At 49.0% G+C, this 22,356-nt stretch overlaps 1 protein-coding gene across 1 annotated transcript in view; it reads left to right on the top strand.

Annotated features, from left to right (window-relative positions):
• Positions 1-22,356, top strand: part of AFAP1L1 (actin filament associated protein 1 like 1) — a 67,612-nt gene that overhangs the window by 27,269 nt on the left and 17,987 nt on the right. The window contains exons 2-14 of the mRNA XM_023227038.2: positions 223-351; positions 986-1,069; positions 1,849-1,946; positions 3,140-3,248; positions 7,046-7,144; positions 8,140-8,351; positions 10,695-10,874; positions 12,855-12,947; positions 16,553-16,646; positions 16,883-17,035; positions 18,462-18,673; positions 20,302-20,447; positions 21,113-21,185. Coding sequence (XP_023082806.2) covers positions 223-351; positions 986-1,069; positions 1,849-1,946; positions 3,140-3,248; positions 7,046-7,144; positions 8,140-8,351; positions 10,695-10,874; positions 12,855-12,947; positions 16,553-16,646; positions 16,883-17,035; positions 18,462-18,673; positions 20,302-20,447; positions 21,113-21,185 — 1,682 coding nt within the window. The remainder of the gene's footprint in view (positions 1-222; positions 352-985; positions 1,070-1,848; positions 1,947-3,139; positions 3,249-7,045; positions 7,145-8,139; positions 8,352-10,694; positions 10,875-12,854; positions 12,948-16,552; positions 16,647-16,882; positions 17,036-18,461; positions 18,674-20,301; positions 20,448-21,112; positions 21,186-22,356) is intronic.

Here is a 22,356-nt window from a genome sequence, read left to right as displayed (position 1 = left end):
TCCAGTCCTTGGGCGAAGGCCATCTGAGGTAGAGTGGGGAGACCCGGAGAAACACCACAGGACTAACTGAGCAGGACCCTCCCGCAGGAGCTGGGTGGCAGGGCTGGGACAGCTGACAGCCCCTGGGTCTGCTAGCACACCCGGACCTGCCCTCTGACCCCTGCCACCCAACTGTGCTGTGACTGTGCAGCTGTGACTGTGCCTGTCCGCCTTCCTCCGCAGTGCTGGAGCAGCTGCTCCCAGAGCTGACCGGGTTGCTCAGCCTTCTGGACCACGAGTACCTCAGCGATACCACCCTGGAGAAGAAGATGGCCGTGGCCTCCATCCTGCAGAGCCTGCAGCCCCTTCCAGGTCAGCCGCCAGCAGCCTGCCTGGAGGAGCTCCACTTATGTAGGACGACAAAACCTCCCTTCACCTGACTCAAGAACATGCAGGAACCTCTGCCCCACCCCCATCCCCAGGGGCTGCCACAGGAGGAAGGCTAAGCCCTGGACACAGCGTCCAATGCATTCCATGCAAGCTCTTGCCCAATGTCCTTGTCCACTGGGGCCCCATCTCCCCACCGACAGCCCTGGCTGTGCACTTTGTACTCCTTCACCCCCACCCTCCACACACACACCCACATACCCCCCACACTGACCTACAACACACACACCCAGCCCTTCACACAACTCAACATGCTCCCATGCCCCCCACACACCCACCACACCTGACACATGGCACGCACACACCCTAGCATATGCCTGACAGCCCCAGTAATCTGTTTCCATTCTGGGCTTCTGGGCATCCTTTTCCCTGGAGAAAGAGATCCTCAATAACAGTGTACAAACTAAAACAAACTTCGAAACCCAGTGAAATAATTTAGGACGTGAATGCGCTTTGCAAAGTGAGCACTGTGTCCCATGTGGGCTAGAAGTATGAGTGGGGCAGGGGAGACCTGGTCCCTCCTCCTTCACAGCTGGCGTGTCCCTCTTCTTCCTCATAGCAAAGGAGGTCTCCTACCTGTATGTGAACACAGCAGACCTCCACTCGGGGCCCAGCTTCGTGGAGTCCCTCTTTGAAGAATTTGGTAAGTGACCCTCTCACAGCCTCAGCTACGGAGCCATCCCTTTCTCCCTGTGTGTGCAGAAGGGTCCCCCGACTGGACTGGGCCTGGCTCTAACGTCGCATCATTAAGTCGCTTTGGGCAAGTCCTTGACCCCTGTGGGCTCTGCCAGCTCTGAAAGTCTAATCAAAGTCTGCCTAGGAATAGGAATTGAGCTCAGAAATTCGAGGAATGGTAGGGATGACCACGCAGTCCAAAGAAGGCGTGACACGTTAGGGTGTTTCCTCGCTGGCCGTGCCCAGGTGACTGCCACTTGAGACACTGGGCTGAGCGGTGCAGTGGCTCAGCAGAAATGAGAGCTTGCGTGGCTGCCATGGGCATGGGAGCAGCTGAGCCGGGTGCATGCACAGTACCTGCCGACCTAGCCCTATCCTGAGGGAAGACAGCCCTGTTCAACACAGAAAGAAAGCTGCAGGTCTTGGTGAGAGAGTTTTGGGGACTCATAGACTTAGGGAGCACACTGTGCCTTTATAACATAATGCTCAAAGATTTCCAGAGTACCAAAACAAGTATGATTTTATTTGATCCTCTCTACAATCCTGGAAAACGGACAAGGCAGGCATCATTGCCGCCAGCGTACAGATGAGTTTCAGAGTCGTAAGTCATTTGCTTAGGGTTACGAATGGAGGGGTGGTGGAGCCTGACCTCACACTCAAGCCTCCTGACCCCGAATCCAGCCCTCTTCCCCGGGGCTGTGCTGCTCATCCTCGGCTTTCTTTGCCCCATGGTCTGTCCCTCTGTAGACTGTGACCTGAGTGACCTTCGGGACATGCCAGAGGATGATGGGGAGCCCAGCAAAGGAGCCAGCCCTGAGCCAGCCAAGAGCCCATGCCTGAGAAACGTGAGTCATGGCCTGGGTTCCCACACCTCAGAGCCTCTGTCCCTCTGGAGGAGACAGGGGAAGCTCTCCCGTTCACTCTGGGTGCCCTCCTGGCGGTTCTGGACCCTGTTGTCTCTCGGGTTGTGGGTGAGGGCACAGGCAGCACCGTATTTCAATGGCCCGTGATGTGCTCGCTCTGTGTTTTTTTTTGTTATTTAATTTTATTTTTATTTTTTATTTTGCCACCTTCCTGACTGGGAAGTCACTGTGTTTGTGCTGAGCAGGGAGAATGTGGTGAACTTATCTGTGCCTTCAGGCCCGAAGGACGTCACCACCCCAACCTCTGATTGCATAACATAAGCCGGGCTGTGGGAAAAGCTCCAGACCAGGAGTTGGGTGACCTCTGCCCGCCCCCATGGCTCTGCTGTGTAGCCTTGGGTGAGTTGCTTCTCTTCTCTGAGCCTGAGATTGTCACCTACAGAATGAAAGACTGGATCAGATGTAGGATGCCCAACCTTGGGGCCATGGAATTAGAGCAAGGGGCTCATAATCACAACAAGCTTTATCTGTCAGCTGCATAATTCATTGTCATCATCACTAGCAATGGTACCAGTCACTAACAACTTACTATGTCCTTTACATGCTGACAGCAACTGAATGAGGCTGGCACGATTGTTATGCCCATTTTACAGATGAGGAAACTGAGGCTCAGAGAGAATGAGTGATATGACCCATGTCCCACAACTCACACGTGGCAAAACTTAGCTATAAAGCCATGGTTCCCCTGGCCCAGTGGCTCAGCACTCAGCTGCAGGTGGTCCTGCCTCACTAAAGAACAGGCCTCACGCTTCCTTGTCCCACTGCACGTGTGTGTGTAGACATGGTTACAAAGTAGTGCAGAACTCACAGTAGCTTCTGGTAATTCTGTATGTGCTCAGTAAAAAGTATGACTACTGCTGTTTGGCAGTCCACAAAACTTGCAGACATTCCAGGGGAACCCTGATGATTTAAAAAATTGGGGTAAGAAGCACTGGATAAATATGCCCGCAAGTTTTGCCAGCTCTGTGGCTCTATTAAAAGGTATGGCTTCACATCCACACTGCCTCCTGCCTTCCACGAGCTCCTGCCTCCCTCTCCCTCAGCCTCCCTCTCCCCCAGCCTCCCTCTCCCCACCCTACTCCACTCCCCTAGCCCTCTTTTTTGTCTCCTTGCAGGCAGCCAACCTGCCTCCACCACTCCCCAACAAACCTCCCCCTGAGGACTACTATGAAGAGGCCCTTCCTCTGGGACCCGGCAAGTCACCCGAGTACATCAGCTCCCACAGTAAGTTCTGGTCCCCTCGCTGGGGCTGGGGACTTCCCCTCCCTGAGAAGCCAAATCTCAGCTCCTCTGTGTCCTGCGGGAGCTGGAAGTGCAAGCCTGTCACCCTCCCAACCGTGTCACCATTGACTGAGGAGAAGCTACCCTGGGCACCTGGCCTCTTCGGTGACAGCCTGGGTGGACCAGTGTGTGTGGCCCCAGGGGCTAGGGACTTAGGTTCTAGTCCCAGATCTGTGTGGCCTTGGAAAATCCCCTTGCCCTCTGGATCTCTGTTCTTCCACCCTTAAAACAAGAAAGAGGAACCAGACACGCCGTGTCAGTGTGCTAGGAGGCAGCTACACAGATGACCACCACTATACTGTTCCCCCTACTAAAACTGCTAACCCAAGTGCTCCTCTCGAGCGGGCGGTGAAATTGTTTCAGTAGACTCACATCCTACAGGTGGGTTAGGTTATCGAGTCAATGCATAAAATAAAAAGCACACGGTCCAAACCAGAGGTTGTCAGAGTAGAGTAGGGGTACCCAGGGGTTCATAAGATGATGTAGGCAGAAATATCAGAAGCTTTATTTCTACACATCTTTTAACAAATTCCATGTGAATGTTTTGTAGTATTTATAATCTGATAATAGCATATTTGTAAAAAAAAAAAAAGTTTATATATACACATATAACATACAAAAATACACATAAATATATGTATATATTTTTACTAGTAGGTGGGTGCAGTAAAATAATTTAGTGGGCACTGGTACAGGTTACCACTGAAAATCTCTTAAATGGGCCATAAAGGAGAGTCTTTGTCTTTTCATCGGTTTCCTCCAGCATTGCAACACATGGACGTTCTTTTGAGTGAAGATCAGATGAAGTCACTTGTTTGGGTAAAAGGACTTAATGTTACATATAAAAAACTATATCCTAATGTTTGGATGGCTCAGCATGAGTAGTTGAATTTGTATAAGATACTGTTTGTGTGATGCTACTGTGTCATTGAGCAGCACAGTGAAATGTTCTCCAACCACCAAAAAATCATCAGATTTCTAAAATGAATTCTGATCAGCACAGACAGATTGGTTTTATTATGTCATTGAAAACATCAAACACAAAATACTGCGTACAATTCCATTTGTTTTTTTAAATAGGGTATACACACACACACACGTATACATACATGCATGCATCCGTTTTAACAATTTTTCGAGGATATGCAAGGAACTATTAATAGGATTTTCCTGCGGGAAATTAATAGAAATATGGGTGAAGGGAACATATTTTTTCATTCATACTCTTTTGTATTACTGTTTGTGCTTCTTACCATGGTTGAATTTTTTTATTGTGGTAAAATACACATAAGATTAACCATCTCCACCATTTCAAACTGTCCGACAAGTGACATTTAGTACATTCAGTACATTCACAGTGTTCGCAGCCATCACTACTATCTAGTCCCCAAACATTGTCATCACCACAGAAGGAAGCCCATGCCACTAAGCAGTCACTCCCCATTCCCCACCCCAGCCCCTGCTAACCACCAATTCACTTTCTGTCCATATGGATTTGCCTATTCTGGACATTTCACATAAATGGAATCATATAATCTGTGGCCTTTTGTGTCTGGCTTCTTTCACTCAGCGTGTTTTCTAGGTCCCTCCATGTTGTAGCATGCATGCCTCAGAACTTCTTTCCTTTCTACAGCTGAACACTGTCCCACCATAGGAATAGACCACATTGTGCTTATTCATTCCTCAGCTGATGGATCTTGGGCCGATTGCACCTTTTGGCTATGGTGCTTGGACCAGGTAATCCACAGCCCTCTTCAGCCTTGATAGTCTCAGGTTCTGTGTTATCGCAGACAGGTGTTGGGATGTAAAACAGCCAACTTTATTTTATACATTCAAGGGCAGGGAACAAAGTGCTGCTGGGCCTTCAATCCCAGGTCAAGCCTAATGGCTAGATGGGGCTCCTTCACCTCCCCAGGGAGCTCACTTCCCTCTCAGACAGGGCAGAGAAGACACCTCCCAGAAGCCGCTGGAATCCTGGGGTAGAAGGAAAGGGAGGACTTCAGGAAGGGCTGGGAACCTTGTCCAGGGAAAGCACGCCAAGCCCATCAGGGAGTCTCCTTCCTCTCGCACACAGCGTCCAGCCCTGCCAGGTGCCTGATTACTGTGCCCCCATGCCCCCTCACCCTTCCCCACTTCACACCTCTGGCACTGGTGAACACCCCTGTTCACCTCCCAGGAGATGTCCACCGTCTGAGGCCTCAGAGTGCCTGCTGGAAAGGCGGGCTCCGAGCCTCACTTGGGAGATAGAACTGGGTGTCCCTATCACCGGGAATGTCAGTGCTGCTGTCTTCAGGAAACAGATGCACAGGAGGGGCTAGGAGCCCAGAGCAGCATTCTGAAGAGCAGTGTGCTGTGAGAGTGAGTTGGACTGGGTGAAGGAAGGCTTCCTGGAGGGGGGATGTGCACCATCCCCTGAGCCGGCACCCTCACTTCTGATCCAGGCTCTGTCACCAGCAAACTGTGTGTGGCTTGTTTCCTTGTCTGTAAAATGGGGCTGATCTCTAACTCCCTGCCTTGTGGGAATCAAAGGAGACAATCACAGTAATAACAGCTGGCACTCGTTTAGCATATTGTGTGTGCCAGGCACTGTCCTAAGAATTCACATGCATTGTATCACTAAGCCAAGGTGGGAATTGCTCATGTCACTTTCCAGATCAAGAATCTGAAATGCAGAGACTTTTCTTTTCGAGGTCACTCAGTAAATGATAGAGGTAGGACTTGAACTCAACTCTGATTGATCCCAAAGCACATGCTCTTAACCATCTGAACTCAAAAGTGTGTTTCAGGGACTGCCTGTATCAAAATAACATTTTTTAAAAATTATTGAATAAATTTTTCCCAACTCATTGGAGTCCAATATATTTTCTATTTTTATGGATGTTTAGAATTTTCCTATTAAATAGTCAATTTTTAATGCAGATTCCTCAGCCCAGCCCACTCCAATGAACCAGAATCTCTGGAGATACAGCCCAGGGGTCTGCGTTTTCAAACAACTCCCAGATGATTCTGATACAGAATACAGTTTGAGACATCGACTAACACCAGCACTGCACTGTACTTCCTCCCAGCTCCAAATGGGAAGGTGTTGTGAAAATCTGCACAGGCAGTTGTAGTCACTACTATGCACAATATTATTATCTCCTCTAGGTCAGTTCTTCCTTTGCAGTCCCAGAGGTTTAGAAGGAAGTGAGAGGAAGGGCTGAGGTGGAAGAAGATGAGAAGGCAGAGCAGGGAGGGAGGTCTCAGCCCAGGCAGCTGGTACATTGCTCCCTGCAGTACAAAAATCAGAGCTGTGACCAACACACACACCACACACCACACACACACACACACACACACACACACACACACACACCATGCACACATGCAATACTCTGGCGTCATTGAGGAGGAGCTGACCACTCCCTGCCTAAGGAAGTCAGAGGAAAGCTCTTTGATCTGGGTCTTGATGGATGAGAAGTCCTCTGGCAGAAGAGAGAGAGCACAGGGAACAGCACGAATACGGGCCGGGAGACATGACAGCCCAGCAGGGCAGTTTCTGGTGACAGGAGCAGAGGGACTGTGGGGAGCTAGAGTAGATGAGATGCAAAGAGGAGGCCCCACACCCTGGCCCAGAGCTGCTCAGAGTGCCTGCTGTCTCTTCCCTGAGGAGGAATAGGGGTGTCAGGGTCTCCCCCAGTCCTGGCCCCTGGAGTCTGCCTGCATTTCTCCAAAGTGCAGCACTTTCTGACAACCCACAGATGGCTGCAGCCCCTCGCACTCGATTGTGGATGGCTACTATGAGGACGCAGACAGCAGCTACCCTGCAACCAGAGTGAACGGCGAGCTTAAGAGCTCCTGTAAGTACCAGGTGGGCGTCCAGATGCTGGGCAGGGCTTCTGCCCTTGCCCTGGCTGTTAGCATGCGTGTGCCCACCAGCCCCTCACCCAGACCATGGTCACCAGAGGGGCCCCAAAGCCCTTGTTTTCGGTGACCCCCAGCACTCAGTGGAAGGACCGCTGGAATGAGTCAGGAGGCTTGGATCGAACCCTTTCCCTGACTTTTGATAACTGATCTTAGGTGAGTAATTTCTTTTCGCTGAGCCTCAAGTTTCCTTATCTATAAAATGGAGATTTGCTGGGTTATCGTGAAAATAATGAAAGACAACAGATGTCAAGATGAAGGGGTAATGACAATAGCATAATTTATTGAGCATTTATTGGGTGCCAAACACTTGGCTAAACACTGTCCATTCATTGGTCTTCAAATAGCCGGCTGAAGTGGGTATCTCGTTTATTATGATCATTTTACTGATGCGGACCCTGAAGCTCTGAGAAGGGAAGTAACCAAGATCGCAAAGCAAGGGATAAATCAGTACAACAAAATGCAAAAGTAGGGGCCAGCCAGGCATGGCTCACACCTGTAATCCCAGCACTTTGGGAGGCCAAGGCAGGTGGATCACCTGAGGTCAGGAGTTGGAGACCAGCCTGGCCAACATGGTGAAACCCCATCTCTACTAAAAATACAAAAGTTAGCCGGGTGTGGTGGTGGATGCCTGTAATCCCAGCTACCTGGGAGGCTGAGATAGGAGAATCACTTGAACTCGGGAGGCGGAGGTTGCAGTAAGGCAGAGGTTGCCGTAAGCTGAGATCACACCACTGCAGTCCAGCCTGGGTGACAGAGCGAGACTCCATCTCAAAAAAAAAAAAGGTAGAGGCCTTAGTCATTACCAGTGTCATGCCTTATGCCCATGCCTTCCTAGCCTCAGGCCCCAGTGCAGGGATGGCTACAGAGGGGTGAGAAGGTACTTCCCCAGAATGGCACAGTGACAGATCCTTTCCCATGACGCCTGCAGATAATGACTCTGACGCAATGAGCAGCTCCTATGAGTCCTACGATGAGGAGGAGGAGGAAGGGAAGAGCCCGCAGCCCCGACACCAGTGGCCCTCAGAGGAGGCCTCCATGCACCTGGTGAGGGAATGCAGGATATGTGCCTTCCTGCTGCGGAAAAAGCGTTTCGGGCAGTGGGCCAAGCAGCTGACGGTCATCAGGGAGGACCAGCTCCTGGTGAGTGGTCTAGCAGCAACCGTGTGCCTTGGCCTCACATGGACTTGCATGTGGGTGTGTCTCTACATAAATGTGGATATGTCTGCCTTGGGCATACCCGAAATGACTTGGTGCACAGAAGCTCAAAGCCCCCATGCTCCCAAGATCACGACTTTCCCCACTGGAGCAGAATTTAAACACACACACACACACACACACATATACACACACTCTCTGTCTCTGTCTCTCTCTCTCTCCCTCTCTCAAATTTAAAGACCTGGGCTAGGCACGGTCGCTCACACCTGTAATTCCAGCACTTTTGGAGGCCAAGGCAGGTGGATCACTTGAGGTCAGGAGTTCGAGACCAGCCTGGCCAACATGGTGAAACCCCATCTCTACTAAAAATACAAAAAAATTAGCCAGGTGTGGTAGTGTGTGCCTGTAGTCCCGGCTACTTGGGAGGCTGAGTCAGGAGAATCACTTGAAACCAGAAAGCTGAGGTTGCAGTGAGCCGAGATCATACCACTACACTCCAACTTGGGCAACGGTGTGAAACTCCATCTCAAAAACCAAAAAAAAAGACCTGATATAGGCTTTACCATGTTTTTGTTTTGTCAAAAAAGAAGAATTATCACTTTTAAACTTTTGTTGTTTTTCATTATGCAAGTAAATGTGCTTATTTATAAACTAGAGAAAAACAGATGAAAAGTGATTTAAAAAGAACTATTGACCAAACATCAATAATTTCACTGACCAAGAGATAACCACTATTAAGCTTTAGTGTACACATTTGCACCCTCATTTCCATACATTTGTCTTTTATAAAATGAATCCCCTACAAAACTCAATTGTTCTATTACTTGCTTTTATTAAGAAGGATTTTTTTTATATTTGCCATCTCTCGGCCTATCATTTCATAAAAGAAAGAGCACCTTTAACTACAAAGTAAGAGGATAAACATAATTTCAGAAAAAGAATAGCTTCTCTCCCCAGAAATCTGTTGACAAGCCTTGCCCAGCACGAATGCGTCTGAAACATGACCTTTTCTCACTCCAGGGTGGCACTAGTCCAAGGGACATGACAAACCTCTTTCCAATCGTACCCCTTCTATATTTTTCTCCACACATTGCAGTAGCTAGGACCTCAAGCACAATGCAAACAGAAGTGGAAGAGCAGGCGTCCTTATCTCAGTCTAGAGCTCAAAAGGAAAGTCACTGTTAAGGCTGGGTATGGTGACTCATGCCTGTAATCCCAGCACTTTGGGAGGCTGAGGCAGGAGGATCACTTGAAGCTAGGAGTTCAAAACCAGCCTGGGCAACAAAGCAAGGCTCCATCACTACAAAAAAAAAAAAACAAAATGTTTTTTATTTAGCCAGGCATAGTGGTATGCACCTGTAGTCCCAGCTACTCAGGAGTCTGAGGCAGGAAGATTGCTCGAGCCCAGGAGTTTGAAGCTGCAGTGAGCTATGATCAGAGCACTGCACTCCAGCGTGGGTGATAAAGCAAGACCCAGTCTCTAAAAATAATAATAGTAATAATAATTTACCATTCAGGGTGACATTTGCTGTGGTTTGTTTGTGGATGAAAATGTTCCTTATTTTTCATCTTAAGGAGATCCCTCTATTCTTAGTTCACTTAAATGGATGCTGAATTTTATCAAATACTTTTTCTAGCTCTATTCAGATATGTGATTTTTGGCCTTTTTTTCTGTTCATATGGTTAATGATACAGTTGGTCTTTGAATGTTAAACTGCTCTTGCATTCCTAGAATAAACCTCACTTGGTCTTGATGCAGTTGCTTTTTACATACATCTGGAATCCATTTGCTAGCATTTTGTTCCGGGCTTTTGCGATTGTGTTATGAGAGAAATTAGCGTATAATTTTCTCTTTTTGTAATGTCATTGTCAGGTTCTGGTATGAAAGTAACGCTGGACTCATAAAAAAAGATGGGGAAGTGAGAATCATTGTTCATAAACTATTGACTTCCCAAGGCCAACCTTCCATCTCTGCTAGAATTCTGTTTCCCAAATTCCTGCCAGGTAGATTTTTAACTGGCTTCCTCCTGAGCCAGCCCATTTCTTCTCTGGTTCTTTAGGATAACCTGGTCTTCCTAGGATTATGCTACAGTCTGCCTCTTCCCAAATAGGTAGTTGTGACTGAAAATTGCCCAAAGATGCCTCCTCCCAGGCTTCTTTTCCAGGGTGAACGGCCTGGACCCTTCAGCTATCCTCGCACAGTGCCCATGGCTGTGGGGGGGAGGCCTCTAAAGGGAAGTTGGGCCTCCCCCGAGCCTTTGTGTGAGAATGTCTCTCTCCTCTACCCTCTACTTCAGAAGATCCTGATGCCTTTCTCTCCCTGACCAGTGTTATAAAAGCTCCAAGGACCGGCAGCCGCATCTGAGGTTGGCACTGGATACTTGCAGCGTCATCTACGTGCCCAAGGACAGCCGGCACAAGAGGCATGAGCTGCGTTTCACCCAGGGGGCTACAGAGGTCTTGGTGCTGTCATTGCAGAGCCGAGAGCAGGCCGAGGAGTGGCTGAAGGTGCGTGGCCTGCACCTGACCTTCCCACCTTCCCACCCTTTCTGTCTTCCCCAAGCCAGCCCTCAGTAGAGCTGGCTCCTGTCCCTGGAAGAGCCTCTTGCTCAGTGCCTGAGCCCAAGTGCCCTGTGTGTGGCTAGGGTTTATGTATGGAAATGGGCCTCAGATATATCCAAGAGGCAGACTTCATGCTGGAGACCTATATTCCTTCTAGTTATTTGAATTCCCTTTCCAAATCCTTACTGTGGGCTTGTTCAGGCTGCACTTGTATACCTCCTGGAACTGGAAGCTTAGTATCTACAAAGGAAGCTGATTTCATCATTAGACTAGTGAATTCTTAAAACTACAACAACAATAAAGGAAAAATCCTTCCTTGCCTTGAAACGTACATCCTTGTAATGACCACCCATGGGCCAGCTTTTGCCTCTGCAGCTACACGGAACAATGAGAGTTACCAAAAAATGAGCACTTACTTTGTGCCATGCATTGTGCCAAGAGCTTTACATACATGACCTCATTTCTGCTTGAAAATGGGACAAAATATTATTGTTCCCTTTTCACAGATGAGGAAACTAAGACGCAGCTTTGAGAACTTATGTGATTTGCCAAAGGTCACACAACCAAAGTGATTGGAGCCAGAATTTGAAGCTAAGAAGTAAGTCTCCTCCAAAGGCCATAGGCAGGATGACATAGTGATGACATGGGAGAGGGGACTTTGTGGCACCCACACTTGAGTCAAGCCCCAGGCCTAAGGGGCACTTACTGGTTGTGTGACCTTCTGCAAATGACTTTGCCCCTCTGTGCCTGTTTTTTTCATCTGTGAAATGGTCCTTGGAAGGATTCAGGAGAGCACTCGGCACAGTGCCTGCCAGGCAGTGAGTGTGTGGCAACTGTCAGTGATTACTGCCGTGATGACCGTGATGCCCCACCCCGCATTCCTTTACAGCAGACCCCCATCCCTGCACCGCCTCTACTTCACTCTGACACCGTCCCTTCCTCCTCTGATCTTCCTGTTGGAACAATGAAACCAAACACCTCCCTCCCCACCCAGCCCCTTCCTTCCTGTGATAACCAGCCCCCCTGATGGAACATTTGGTGTTTCTCATTACCCCTTTGTCTCAGGAGGGAAGGAAGGGGAGAACCTGCCTGCTGGGGAAGCCTGTACCCCTCCATGGACTGGTTGGGTCAGCAGATGGAGCCCTAGACTGGAGTTAAAAGAGACCTGCCTTGACATTGATCCTGGGCAGCAGTTAGCCAGAGGTTAACAGTGGGCAGCTGAACTGCCTGCATTTAGTTTCTGGCTCTGCTGCACCTAACAGGTGGCTTCCCCTCTGCAAGGCTTGTCATCTTAAGCTGTAACTCAGGGCTCACAAGGCTGCTGAGGGATAAAATGGGATAATCCACAGAAAGCCACCAGATAGGTGAGCAACAAATGGTGGCTGTGATTATTTCCTGATCTCATGCTTATTGCTGTGTGGCCTTGGCAAGTGAGTGGATGCCTTTAGGAGATAGAGGTGATAACTCCAGCTGCCCTACAGGTTGTCGTAAAGGTGCGCATGGTCACAGAAGCGGGCCCCTCACGCTTGTGAGGCTTTATGGTTCCCATCACTCTTCACATCTGTGGTCCCACTGTCCTCAGGCAACCCAAAGAGGAAAGCAGAGGACTAGGATCATTCCCATGTTGCAGATGTGGACACTGAGGCCTAGAGCAGGGAAGTGGCTCTTCCAAGACCACACAACTAATTAGCAATAAGCCTCTTGGTCCCCATCCTTGTATCTTTTCAACCCAGGGGACAGATATGGGAGAAAGCCTTTACAAACCCCAATGTGCCCCACGCATGTGCAGGCGGCTGTGTCAGCCCATCTCTTCCCCACAGTGGCCCTGACCCTCTGTTCTACAGCATTCACCACACAGACCCCATTCTTCCTTTGCATGGACAGCTTCCCTGCCCACCCGTTCACAGCTGTGTGTCCTCTTCACAGGTCATCCGAGAAGTGAGCAAGCCAGCTGGGGGAGCCGAGGGAGTGGAGGTGCCCAGATCCCCAGTCCTCCTGTGCAAGTTGGACCCGGACAAGGTATATCTGTCTCCACTAGGTCTTCCCCGGGCCAGGCAGTGGCCACTCAACACAGGCTCAACCCCAGGGGAACTCACTGGCTGGGGGAAAGCCGGGCAACTGCCAAACTGTAGGTGCCCAGCACAGAGCTGGCACAACAGTAGGTGCTTAATAAATGTCTCCTGAATTCATGAATGCATGAACAAATGAGTGCCTGTGCCCAAAGTGCGATACAAACCAGAGGAGGGAGCGATGCACCTGCCAGGACAGGAGGAGGTCATGTGGCAATCGTGCCATGAAAATTAAGTTGAAATTTGTCAATTAGAAAAGGAGGGTGTATAATCCCAGCACTTTGGGAGGCTAAGGCAGGCGCATCACTTGAGCCCAGGAGTTCAAGACCAGCCTGGACAACATAGTGACCTCATCTCTAAAACACAAAAATCACAAAACTATTATCCAGGTGTGGTGGCACATGCCTGTAGTCCCCACTACTCAGGAGGCTAAGGTAGGAAAATTGCTTGAGCCTGGCAGGTGGAGGCTGCAGTAAGCCATGATTGCGCACTGCACTCCAGCCTGGGCAACAGAGTGAGACCCTGTCTCAGAAAAAAAGAAAGAAAAAAGAGAGAGAAAGAAGAAAGAGAAGGAGTGTGCCTGTCTGGAACATGAGAGAAGCAGGCATTATTAGCCAGTTGGTCAGGCTGTTGGCAAATATGTCCCAGTACCTACACATTGCCAGGTATTGTGGGTAACAAAGGGCCTTGGACCCAAGTCCTCCCCTTAAGGACATTACAGTCGAGGGGAAGGGTTAAGACCCACAGACACAGGCCTTGCATGATGTAATCAAGGCTTGTATTTATAGACTGTGACTGCATGCCCTGCAGTGTACTAAATGCTTTACGTGTATTAACTGAGGTGATTTTCATAAGAACTCTTTGGGTAGGTACATTTTCAGAGGAGAAAGCTGAGAGAGATTTGCCCAAGGTCACATGGTAAATAAGAATCATAGCCAGGATTTGAACCCAGACGGTCTAGTTCTTGATGACCATGTTGCCCCTCCTCTCAAGGCCAGGATCCTGGGCACCTGCTTGACAGGTACTCGGTGAGTACCCGGGGCACCCCAGGAACTGTGCTAGCCATTGAAATGCAGTCCAAACACAAACAGGTGCAAGCCCTGCCCTCGCAGCACTTCCAGCCCAGTAGGAAGTAGACGTGAATCAAATAGTCACACGGACTTATAAATGCCAAGCTGTGTAAATGCTAGGAGGGAAAAGTACCAGGTACCCTGGGGCCCTGCCTCTGCCTCAGCGCCCCAAGAAGGCTTCTCTGAGGAAGTGATATTTCAAATGAAGATGAAAAATTAACAGGGAAGAGGAGGGAAAAGGCACTCTAAGCAGAGGGAAAAGGCGCAGGAGCAGGAAGAAGCATGGAACTGAAAACGGCCAGTATGGCTAAGCTCAGAGAGAAAGGAGAGCCCACAGCCTATTAGAGTATCGCAGAAGGCTACAGTGAGTGGAACAGGGGCCCACACTGGCTGGAAGGACGAGAAGGGTGAGGGAAGATGGGCACCTATGTTGAGCCTTAAGGCATAGGCAAGATTTCACTGAGGCAAAGGTGGGCCAAGGGGAGGGAACAGAGGCAAAGGTATGGGATCAGGCAGAGTCACCAGGAGTGGACGATGTGCCCAGGTGGATGCAGGAGGAGAAGCTCAACCCTATCCTCACTTAGCCTTTGCCATGCGTGAGGCCGGAGGGAAAGCAGCGTTGACGGTGTCAGTGTGTGAGTGTGTGTGTGCACACACTTGCCAGCGCATGCTGTGGTGCAGTTTGAAGGATGTGTAGCGAGGAAGAAGAGGCAAGCTGGTAGAGTTGAGATTTCCTGTGGCTGAGCGTCCACAGGGAGGGTAACTAGAATGTTGGGGATGGTGTTTTGGGTGGAGAGTGAGGGTGAGGACGTGATATTGGTGGGTCTCTTCTCCACAGAATCATGTGATTGCAGTGTCACCATCGAGTTCATTCCAAAGTGCTCACGGTACCTCTTTGTATTTGCTCTATCTTGATGAAAAATGTACCATCTGTACACCATTGCAGAACACATGGAGCCATAGCTTCTGTTTCACCATTTGAAGAGGTGATTCTTTATACTTGACAGTCCTGTCCCCTTTCTGACAGCTGTCATGTTTCCAGCCCTTTGGAAATTGAGAGGTGCACATGATCGCCTGTCCTCTCCGTCCCACATTGTTTATGGTGAAGCATCCCTGAGCCTGGTTTGAGAGGATCTTGGCAGGAAAGGCTTTGGGGCCTCAGAGCTCTGTAATTCCACCTTCTTAAGTGGGTGGATGTCATTTAATCCTGGCCCAAGTGTGGCTGGCACAGTTTAGCTTCTTGAAGAAAGATGGCAGCACACCACACAGGTGTTAGAAATGATACAGTCCGGGCTGGGCGCGGTGGCTCAAGCCTGTAATCCCAGCACTTTGGGAGGCCGAGACGGGCGGATCACGAGGTCAGGAGATCGAGACCATCCTGGCTAACACAGTGAAACCCCGTCTCTACTAAAAATACAAAAAACTAGCCGGGCAAGGTGGCGGGCGCCTGTAGTCCCAGCTACTTGGGAGGCTGAGGCAGGAGAATGGCGTGAACCCGGGAGGCGGAGCTTGCAGTGAGCTGAGATCCGGCCACTGCACCTCAGCCTAGGCGACAGAGCAAGACTTCGTCTCAAATAAAAAAAAAAAAAGAAAGAAATGATACAGTCCGTGGGCCTTCACTTGGGCTGGCTCCCTCACAGCAGTCCTCTGAAGCGGGTGGAATTCAAGTGAGAAAACCCAGCCTTAGGGAGACAGAAGCACTTTCCCACATTCCCATAGCTAATAAGTGGTAAGAGAGTCATCATTGCTTCCACTCTACATCCCATGGTACCTAGTAGACACTTAATGGACCTTGTATGAATGAATCGATGAATGGTCTAGAGTTGGTGTCATGAGTAAAACTAATTTGGGCTGGCAATGAAATTGTTGACATGTTGTGTGTGCGTGTGTGGGTGTGTGTCGCCTTCCCATCCTCTCCTCCGAGTTAGGATCATAATGGACTCCTGCTGGTCACCAGGTCCCACCATGACTGTTTTGAAAATGTCTGCCAGCTCATCTCTTTTTCTCCATCCTCACTGTCATCTTGGTTCATGCTCTGATTGAGTCTCATCATGACCAGGATGACACTCTCCTAAGTGGCTCTTTTGCTTCCAGTCTTGTCCCCTCTTTTCTATCCCCACAATGCCACTGGAAGTAACTTCCTAAACCAATTTGGATTACATTGGTGTTCCACTTAAATACTTTCCCAGCTTCCTGTCACCTGCCAAATACAGTCCAAATTCCTAAGACATTCATTTCAAAGTGTTATAATTAATTGCCTCCCTCCCCAAATGGACTGTGAATTGCCCAAAGACATAACCATATCTAAGTCATGGTTGTCTTTCCAATACCTGGTATGGTATCAGGCACAGGATAATTGCTGACAAACATTTGTTAACTAATTATCATGTGCTGGGGGAGTTGGAGGGAGATTGAACCAATAAAGGGAAATTCGGGTACCTCCGAATGTGCCCTTTGATGGGGGACTGTCTGTGTCCCTCCTCAGAGGCTGTCTCAAGAGAAGCAGACCTCAGATTCTGACAGCATTGGCATGGGCGACAACTGTTCTACCCTTGGCCGCCGGGAGACCTGTGATCACGGTAGGAGCCTCTGGGGGCTCAGGCTGCGGAATGCTGGAACTGGGCAGGGCCTTGCCCATGGGCACACAGCAGCAGAGCAGGTTCTGATCATTCTGGAGACCTGGGTAATGTGACCTGGCCTGCCATCCCTGGAGCTGCAGGCCCATCCTGTGTGCAGGCTGAAAAGGCCACAGGGAAGACTAAGGATGGGTGAGACTCAGGGCTCCCTCCACTCCCCTGACCCATTTCCCCAACAGGCAAAGGGAAGAAGAGCAGCCTGGCAGAACTGAAGGGCTCAATGAGCAGGGCCGCGGGCCGCAAGATCACCCGTATCATCAGCTTTTCCAAGAAGAAGCCACTGGCCGATGACCTGCAGACGTCCGCCACCGAGGAGGAGGTTCCCTGCTGTGGTGGGTCCAGGGCACGGGGATGAAGGGTGTTCAGGTCCTGTGGGCGCGGGCTTCTGGGACTGAGGCCAGGAGACCGCATGCCTCATCCACCTCACCCCCAGGGCAGGGGAGGGAACCCTAGCCTACTGGGAGGCTAAGCCCCACTCCATTTACACTCTAGGCTTTCCCATCACTTCCCTTTCCAGAGGCCCTGACACTCAACAAAAGGAAAAGCCAGCTGACCACTGTATTTCTATGCCCCCTGTGACCTTAGTCCAAATCACTGCCCATCTCTGGGCCTCAGTTTCTCAGTTTCCTCCACGATAACCAGACAGGGGTATCTCATTGCCCAGCATAGAGCGTGCCAGGTGTATAAGTAACAACCCATATTATAGAGAAATTTATTGGAGAAACATATTTAGGTACTTTTTATTATAAATGCATTCAATGTGAATTAAAAGTGATTTGAAGGGGAAAACATTATTTTGCTCATGTAAATGTAGTGTTCCATGTACTGGAATCCAATTTTTTAAAATCACATATTTTGGATATGCAGTAATATTCTAACCCTGAAAAAAATATTATAAAAGTACATGGCAAGACCAGGCGCAGTGGCTTACCTCTGTAATCCCAGCACTTTGGGAGGCCGAGGAGGGAGGATCGCTTGAGCCCTGGAGTTTGAGTCCAGCCTGGGTAATATGGTGAAACCCTGTCTATACCAAAAATAAAAAAAATTAGCCAAGCATGGTGGTGTATGCCTCTAATCCCAGCTACTTGGGAGGCTGAGGTGGGAGGATCACTTGAGCCCGGGAGGTCGAGGCTGCAGTGAGCCGTGATAGAGACACTGTACTCCAGCTTGGGTGTCAGAGGGAGACCCAGTCTCAAAAAATAAATACATAAATAAATACATGGTTACAAAGAAATATTTTGTAATCAGTGAATCAGAGTGCATTATGGTAAAAATAAACAAATTTAAATCTAAAACATTAAGAGGGAATTCTAAACCTGTGGGTCATTAGCTACATAGCAGCTGTGCCTTGGTCAATTTTAGGATTATGCAGGCGAGACATTTTTGTTCCCACACGCTGCCACTGGGTGTCAGCATCATCCATTATTTTCCATCTTTCAGTAATAGTTTTGATTTGGGGAGAAAAGGCAAAAGAGTTGTGTTTTTTATACATCATACGCAGTAGTTCCTGCCCTTTTCATCAAGCTTGGTGTGGCCCAAAGGCTGTGCAGAGATGTACGAATGCCATTATCAGTCCTTGTTTCACGGGTAAGAAATAAACTCAGAGAAAAGCATGCCCAAGGTCACCCTGAGGTCACAGGGGAGAGAAAGCTAACCAGGACCCTGAGGTCTTCTTTCCAGCAGACACAAGGAGCCGCCTTGCGTCCCCATGCTGTCCCGGGACAGGCTGTGGGAACCTCACACCACTGTCTCCTCCAGGCTACCTGAACGTGCTGGTGAACCAGGGCTGGAAGGAACGCTGGTGCCGCCTGAAGTGCAACACTCTGTATTTCCACAAGGACCACACGGACCTGCGAACCCACGTAAACGCCATCGTCTTGCAAGGCTGTGAGGTGGCCCCGGGCTTTGGGCCCCGACACCCGTTTGCCTTCAGGATCCTGCGCAACCGGCAGGAGGTGGCCATCTTGGAGGTGAGAGGAGAGGGTGGGATGCGAGTGAGTGGTGCTTGATCTGGGGACTCTGGCCTGAGTGTTGTGTTTTTGTTTGGGGGAGCCCTTGCTGTTGACACCATGGGGACTGAAGGGGAAGGAAAACAAGCCCCGCTCCTGTCAGGTGACCCAAGTAGGATTATAAGACAACATACAGGACACCCACTTAATTTGAATTTCAGGTAAGCCACGAACATTACCCAAAACGTTTTCATAAAAATATAGGTATGTCCCACGCAAGATTGGAGCTCTATCGATACTAAAATGTTATTGTTCATCTGACATTCAAATTAAACAAAACATTCTGTATTTTTATTCACTAAATCTGGCAGCACCAGAACCAACGTTTGTTTTTTCTCCCATACCTTAAAATCCCAAGCCTGAAAGGCATCTAGTCTAGTCTAACCCATTCAGATTCTGGAATCCCCTCTAAGACCTTTCACCAGTACCCTCCTCTGTGGAGGAGAAGGTCCACTGCCCCTCCCATTGAGCAATTCAAATTTTAGGAAGATTTTCCCCATACTGAGTTGAAATCTTTGAGCTCCAGGAAGGCAATAACTAGGCCTATTCTGCATACTTTTGTTCTTCCAGAACTCACCAGGATGTCCCGCACTAGAATACTATGGGCTCTAGAAATATTTGTTGAACAAATGAGTGAATGAAGTATGATTTCATTTCACCGATTCACTGTCCTTCTTACTCACGGGCAGCAGCCTCCTCTCTGAGGTCACGCAGAATACGTGGACTCTCTCTTCCACATGGCAACGCTTTGGCAATTTAGAATTTAAAATGTTAACACTAGAGGAAAACAGAAAACTAATTTGTCCCATTACAGATAGGAAACTGAGGCCAAGGCAGCCATGTGCTTTATCCAGGAGTCCACCAGTGGTCTCTTGGTCTTGTCCTAGAACCTGACCTCTTGGTCTTGTTTTCTGCCCAAGACCCACTGCCTCTCTCAGTTCTTAAATTTCAAAAAATATCTTCTCTATAACTCACTTTTATTTTTGGTAGTTTGAGATAGGTCCCTTATTTCTCTTATACATGAGCAAAAAAATGTGCTTTATTTATTCAAGTTTAGTATTTGTGTGCTAATTTAATTTTATAAGATGCTCTTCAAATGAGAATTAACATAAGTCCATGTTTAGTTGACTGGCAACTTCTTGGAGATTTTCCTATATATAGTATTGTAATTATTTGGCAATTGTAACACAAGAAAAAATTTTGATTGAGTTATATGAGAAATGACCTCTTCTAATAAAAAATAAATATTTTTTAAAAATTCAGAGAACACCCAAATGTTGGTTTTATATCCTAATGGTTTGAGGAAGGCTCTGAGAATGGAAAGTGAGGGTAAGGAGGCCTCTGTCTTAGAGAGGTCATCAGGGAGGGCCTCTCTGAGGAGGTGACATTTGAATGGAAACCTGAATAGATGGAAGAAGGGAGCCTCTTGGATTTCTGGATGTGTACTGTAATCTTATTCCTCTTTGACCCCTGAGTATCGGGTACATAGTCAGTACTTACAAATATTTCTGGGTTTGGCTGAAGTCAACAGGTCTCCAGAAGCTCAGACAGTACGAAAATGAACTCTACCTTTGCCTCATGTCCTTCAGGCAAGCTGTTCAGAGGACATGGGTCGCTGGCTCGGGCTGCTGCTGGTGGAGATGGGCTCCAGAGTCACTCCAGAGGCACTGCACTATGACTACGTGGATGTGGAGACCTTAACTAGCATCGTCAGTGCTGGGCGCAACTCCTTCCTGTAAGTGTCAGCTGCACCGGCCACACCTGCCCAGGACCTTTCCTGTCTCCATCCCTCTCAGAGGCTGAGTACAGCCCTGGGCACTGGGAGGGAAGGGAGGAGCTAAGGAAAGCTCTGCTTCCTTGGGAAGTTGGAATAGGTGTCTTCCTCTTACAGCAAAGAGTGGGGAGCTGGCTGAAGGAGGTAGCCCAGGGTCAGAGGCAAGCTGTGGATGGAAGGAGCAAAAGTAGAGAAGCCTTGGAGTAGTGGCCTGGGTTCTGCCCTCATGCCATGGGACTTTAAGCTTTCACACACTTGAGCATGTACACATGGCTAGTATATGGCATTCGGGTACTAGAAGAGCCAGGTTCAAGTCCCAGCTCGGTCACCACCAGCAGTGGAAGCTTGCACTGGTTGCTTGCCATCTCAGATCTCTGTTTTCTGACTCACAGAATGGTGGGGATGAATTACCTGCCTTGCAGGTTGTTATGAGAATCACATTGGCCCTGTCTGTGACACCCTAACACAGCCCATGACACAGTGCTTCCTGCCATCTTGCTTTTACTAATCTTCTGACCTGCCTTAAGAGTTTCTGCCAGAATCAATGAGAGTGGTGGACAGGAAAACACTATAAGTCGCAAAGCATCATTGTCATTGTCATTGTCATCATACCTTTTATTTTCTAGATATGCAAGATCCTGCCAGAATCAGTGGCCTGAGCCCCGAGTCTATGATGATGTTCCTTACGAAAAGATGCAGGTACAGTCCCTTGGGGCTGCCCAGGAACGTGGCAAAGGCCACTTCTTAGCTCTCCCTCTTTCTGCTCCCTTTACCTTCTGCCTCAGAGAGATCATTTTCATTTAAGCAGCAGTAGCTAGAAGGGGAGCCCCTTCTTATCATAGAGCATGGCTCAGGATGAGGAATCCCTGGCACAGGAGGCTGGGTGGTACAATGGAAAGAGACCCAGGTTGGGAGGAAGAAAGGGCTCTGTAGACTGCCAAGCACTACCAAAAGGTGAGGCATCGTCTCCAGTTTGAGCAAGATGCTGGGACCCTCCACCTGTTTACGGCTCTGTGAACTTATCCTCCTGATTCTGTGGTGTCTGAGGCGGGTGCTGACTCTGGGGCCAACCTGCAAGCCTTCACTTAGTGACTTCGTGATCTGGGAGCTTCAGCTCCCAGGCCAGTCTCCACGTTTTGCTTGCTAAGCCAGGGAAATACCAACTTACTAATTTACAGTGAGGCCTGAGTAGCCATCACATGACCTGGAATGCTCCTGGCAGCATGCCCTGTGCTGTCTCCTCCTTCAGAAAACGAGAGGAGAGCCACATTCCAACCAGACGCTGGTGGGTGGGTCAGGCCTCACCATTAGCAGGAGGGAGAGGCAATTAAGCTGTGTCTGCAGATATGTCTGCAGACAGGACCTCTGCCTTGGACGGTGCTGGATGACACACTGAGTTTTCACCTCTAGGACTCCCTTTTCTGGAAATTTCTCCAGTCATCCTTCTGTTCATATGATCTTTCTTCAGACTCAGATAAACCTGTGGATGCAGCTTGAGGTTTTTCTCAGTTGCAGAGTTTAGTGGCCAGATAGCTTAGCACTTAAGGATGTGAAGTTTGAGTCGGACTCAGGGCTGCTGGTCTTCGCTTCCTGACTCCAAAAGGATATGATAAAACCTACCTTCTTGGATGGCTGCAAGAATTAAATAACACTTTATGTAAGAAAGTTTAGGCAAGGTCTGGGTGCCATGGCTCATGCCTATAATCCTGGTACTTTGGGAGGCTGAGGTAGGTGAATCACTTGAGGCCAGGAGCTCGAGTCCAGCCTGACCAACATGGCAAAACCTCATCTCTACTTAAAAACTACAAAAATTGGCCGGGCGCGGTGGCTCAAGCCTGTAATCCCAGCACTTTGGGAGGCCGAGACGGGG

The sequence above is a fragment of the Piliocolobus tephrosceles genome, chromosome 4 (assembly GCF_002776525.5).
Source record: "Piliocolobus tephrosceles isolate RC106 chromosome 4, ASM277652v3, whole genome shotgun sequence".
Taxonomy (NCBI): domain Eukaryota; kingdom Metazoa; phylum Chordata; class Mammalia; order Primates; family Cercopithecidae; genus Piliocolobus; species Piliocolobus tephrosceles.
Note: the sequence above shows the minus strand (reverse complement) of the source record. Positions and strands in the feature narration are given on the sequence as shown.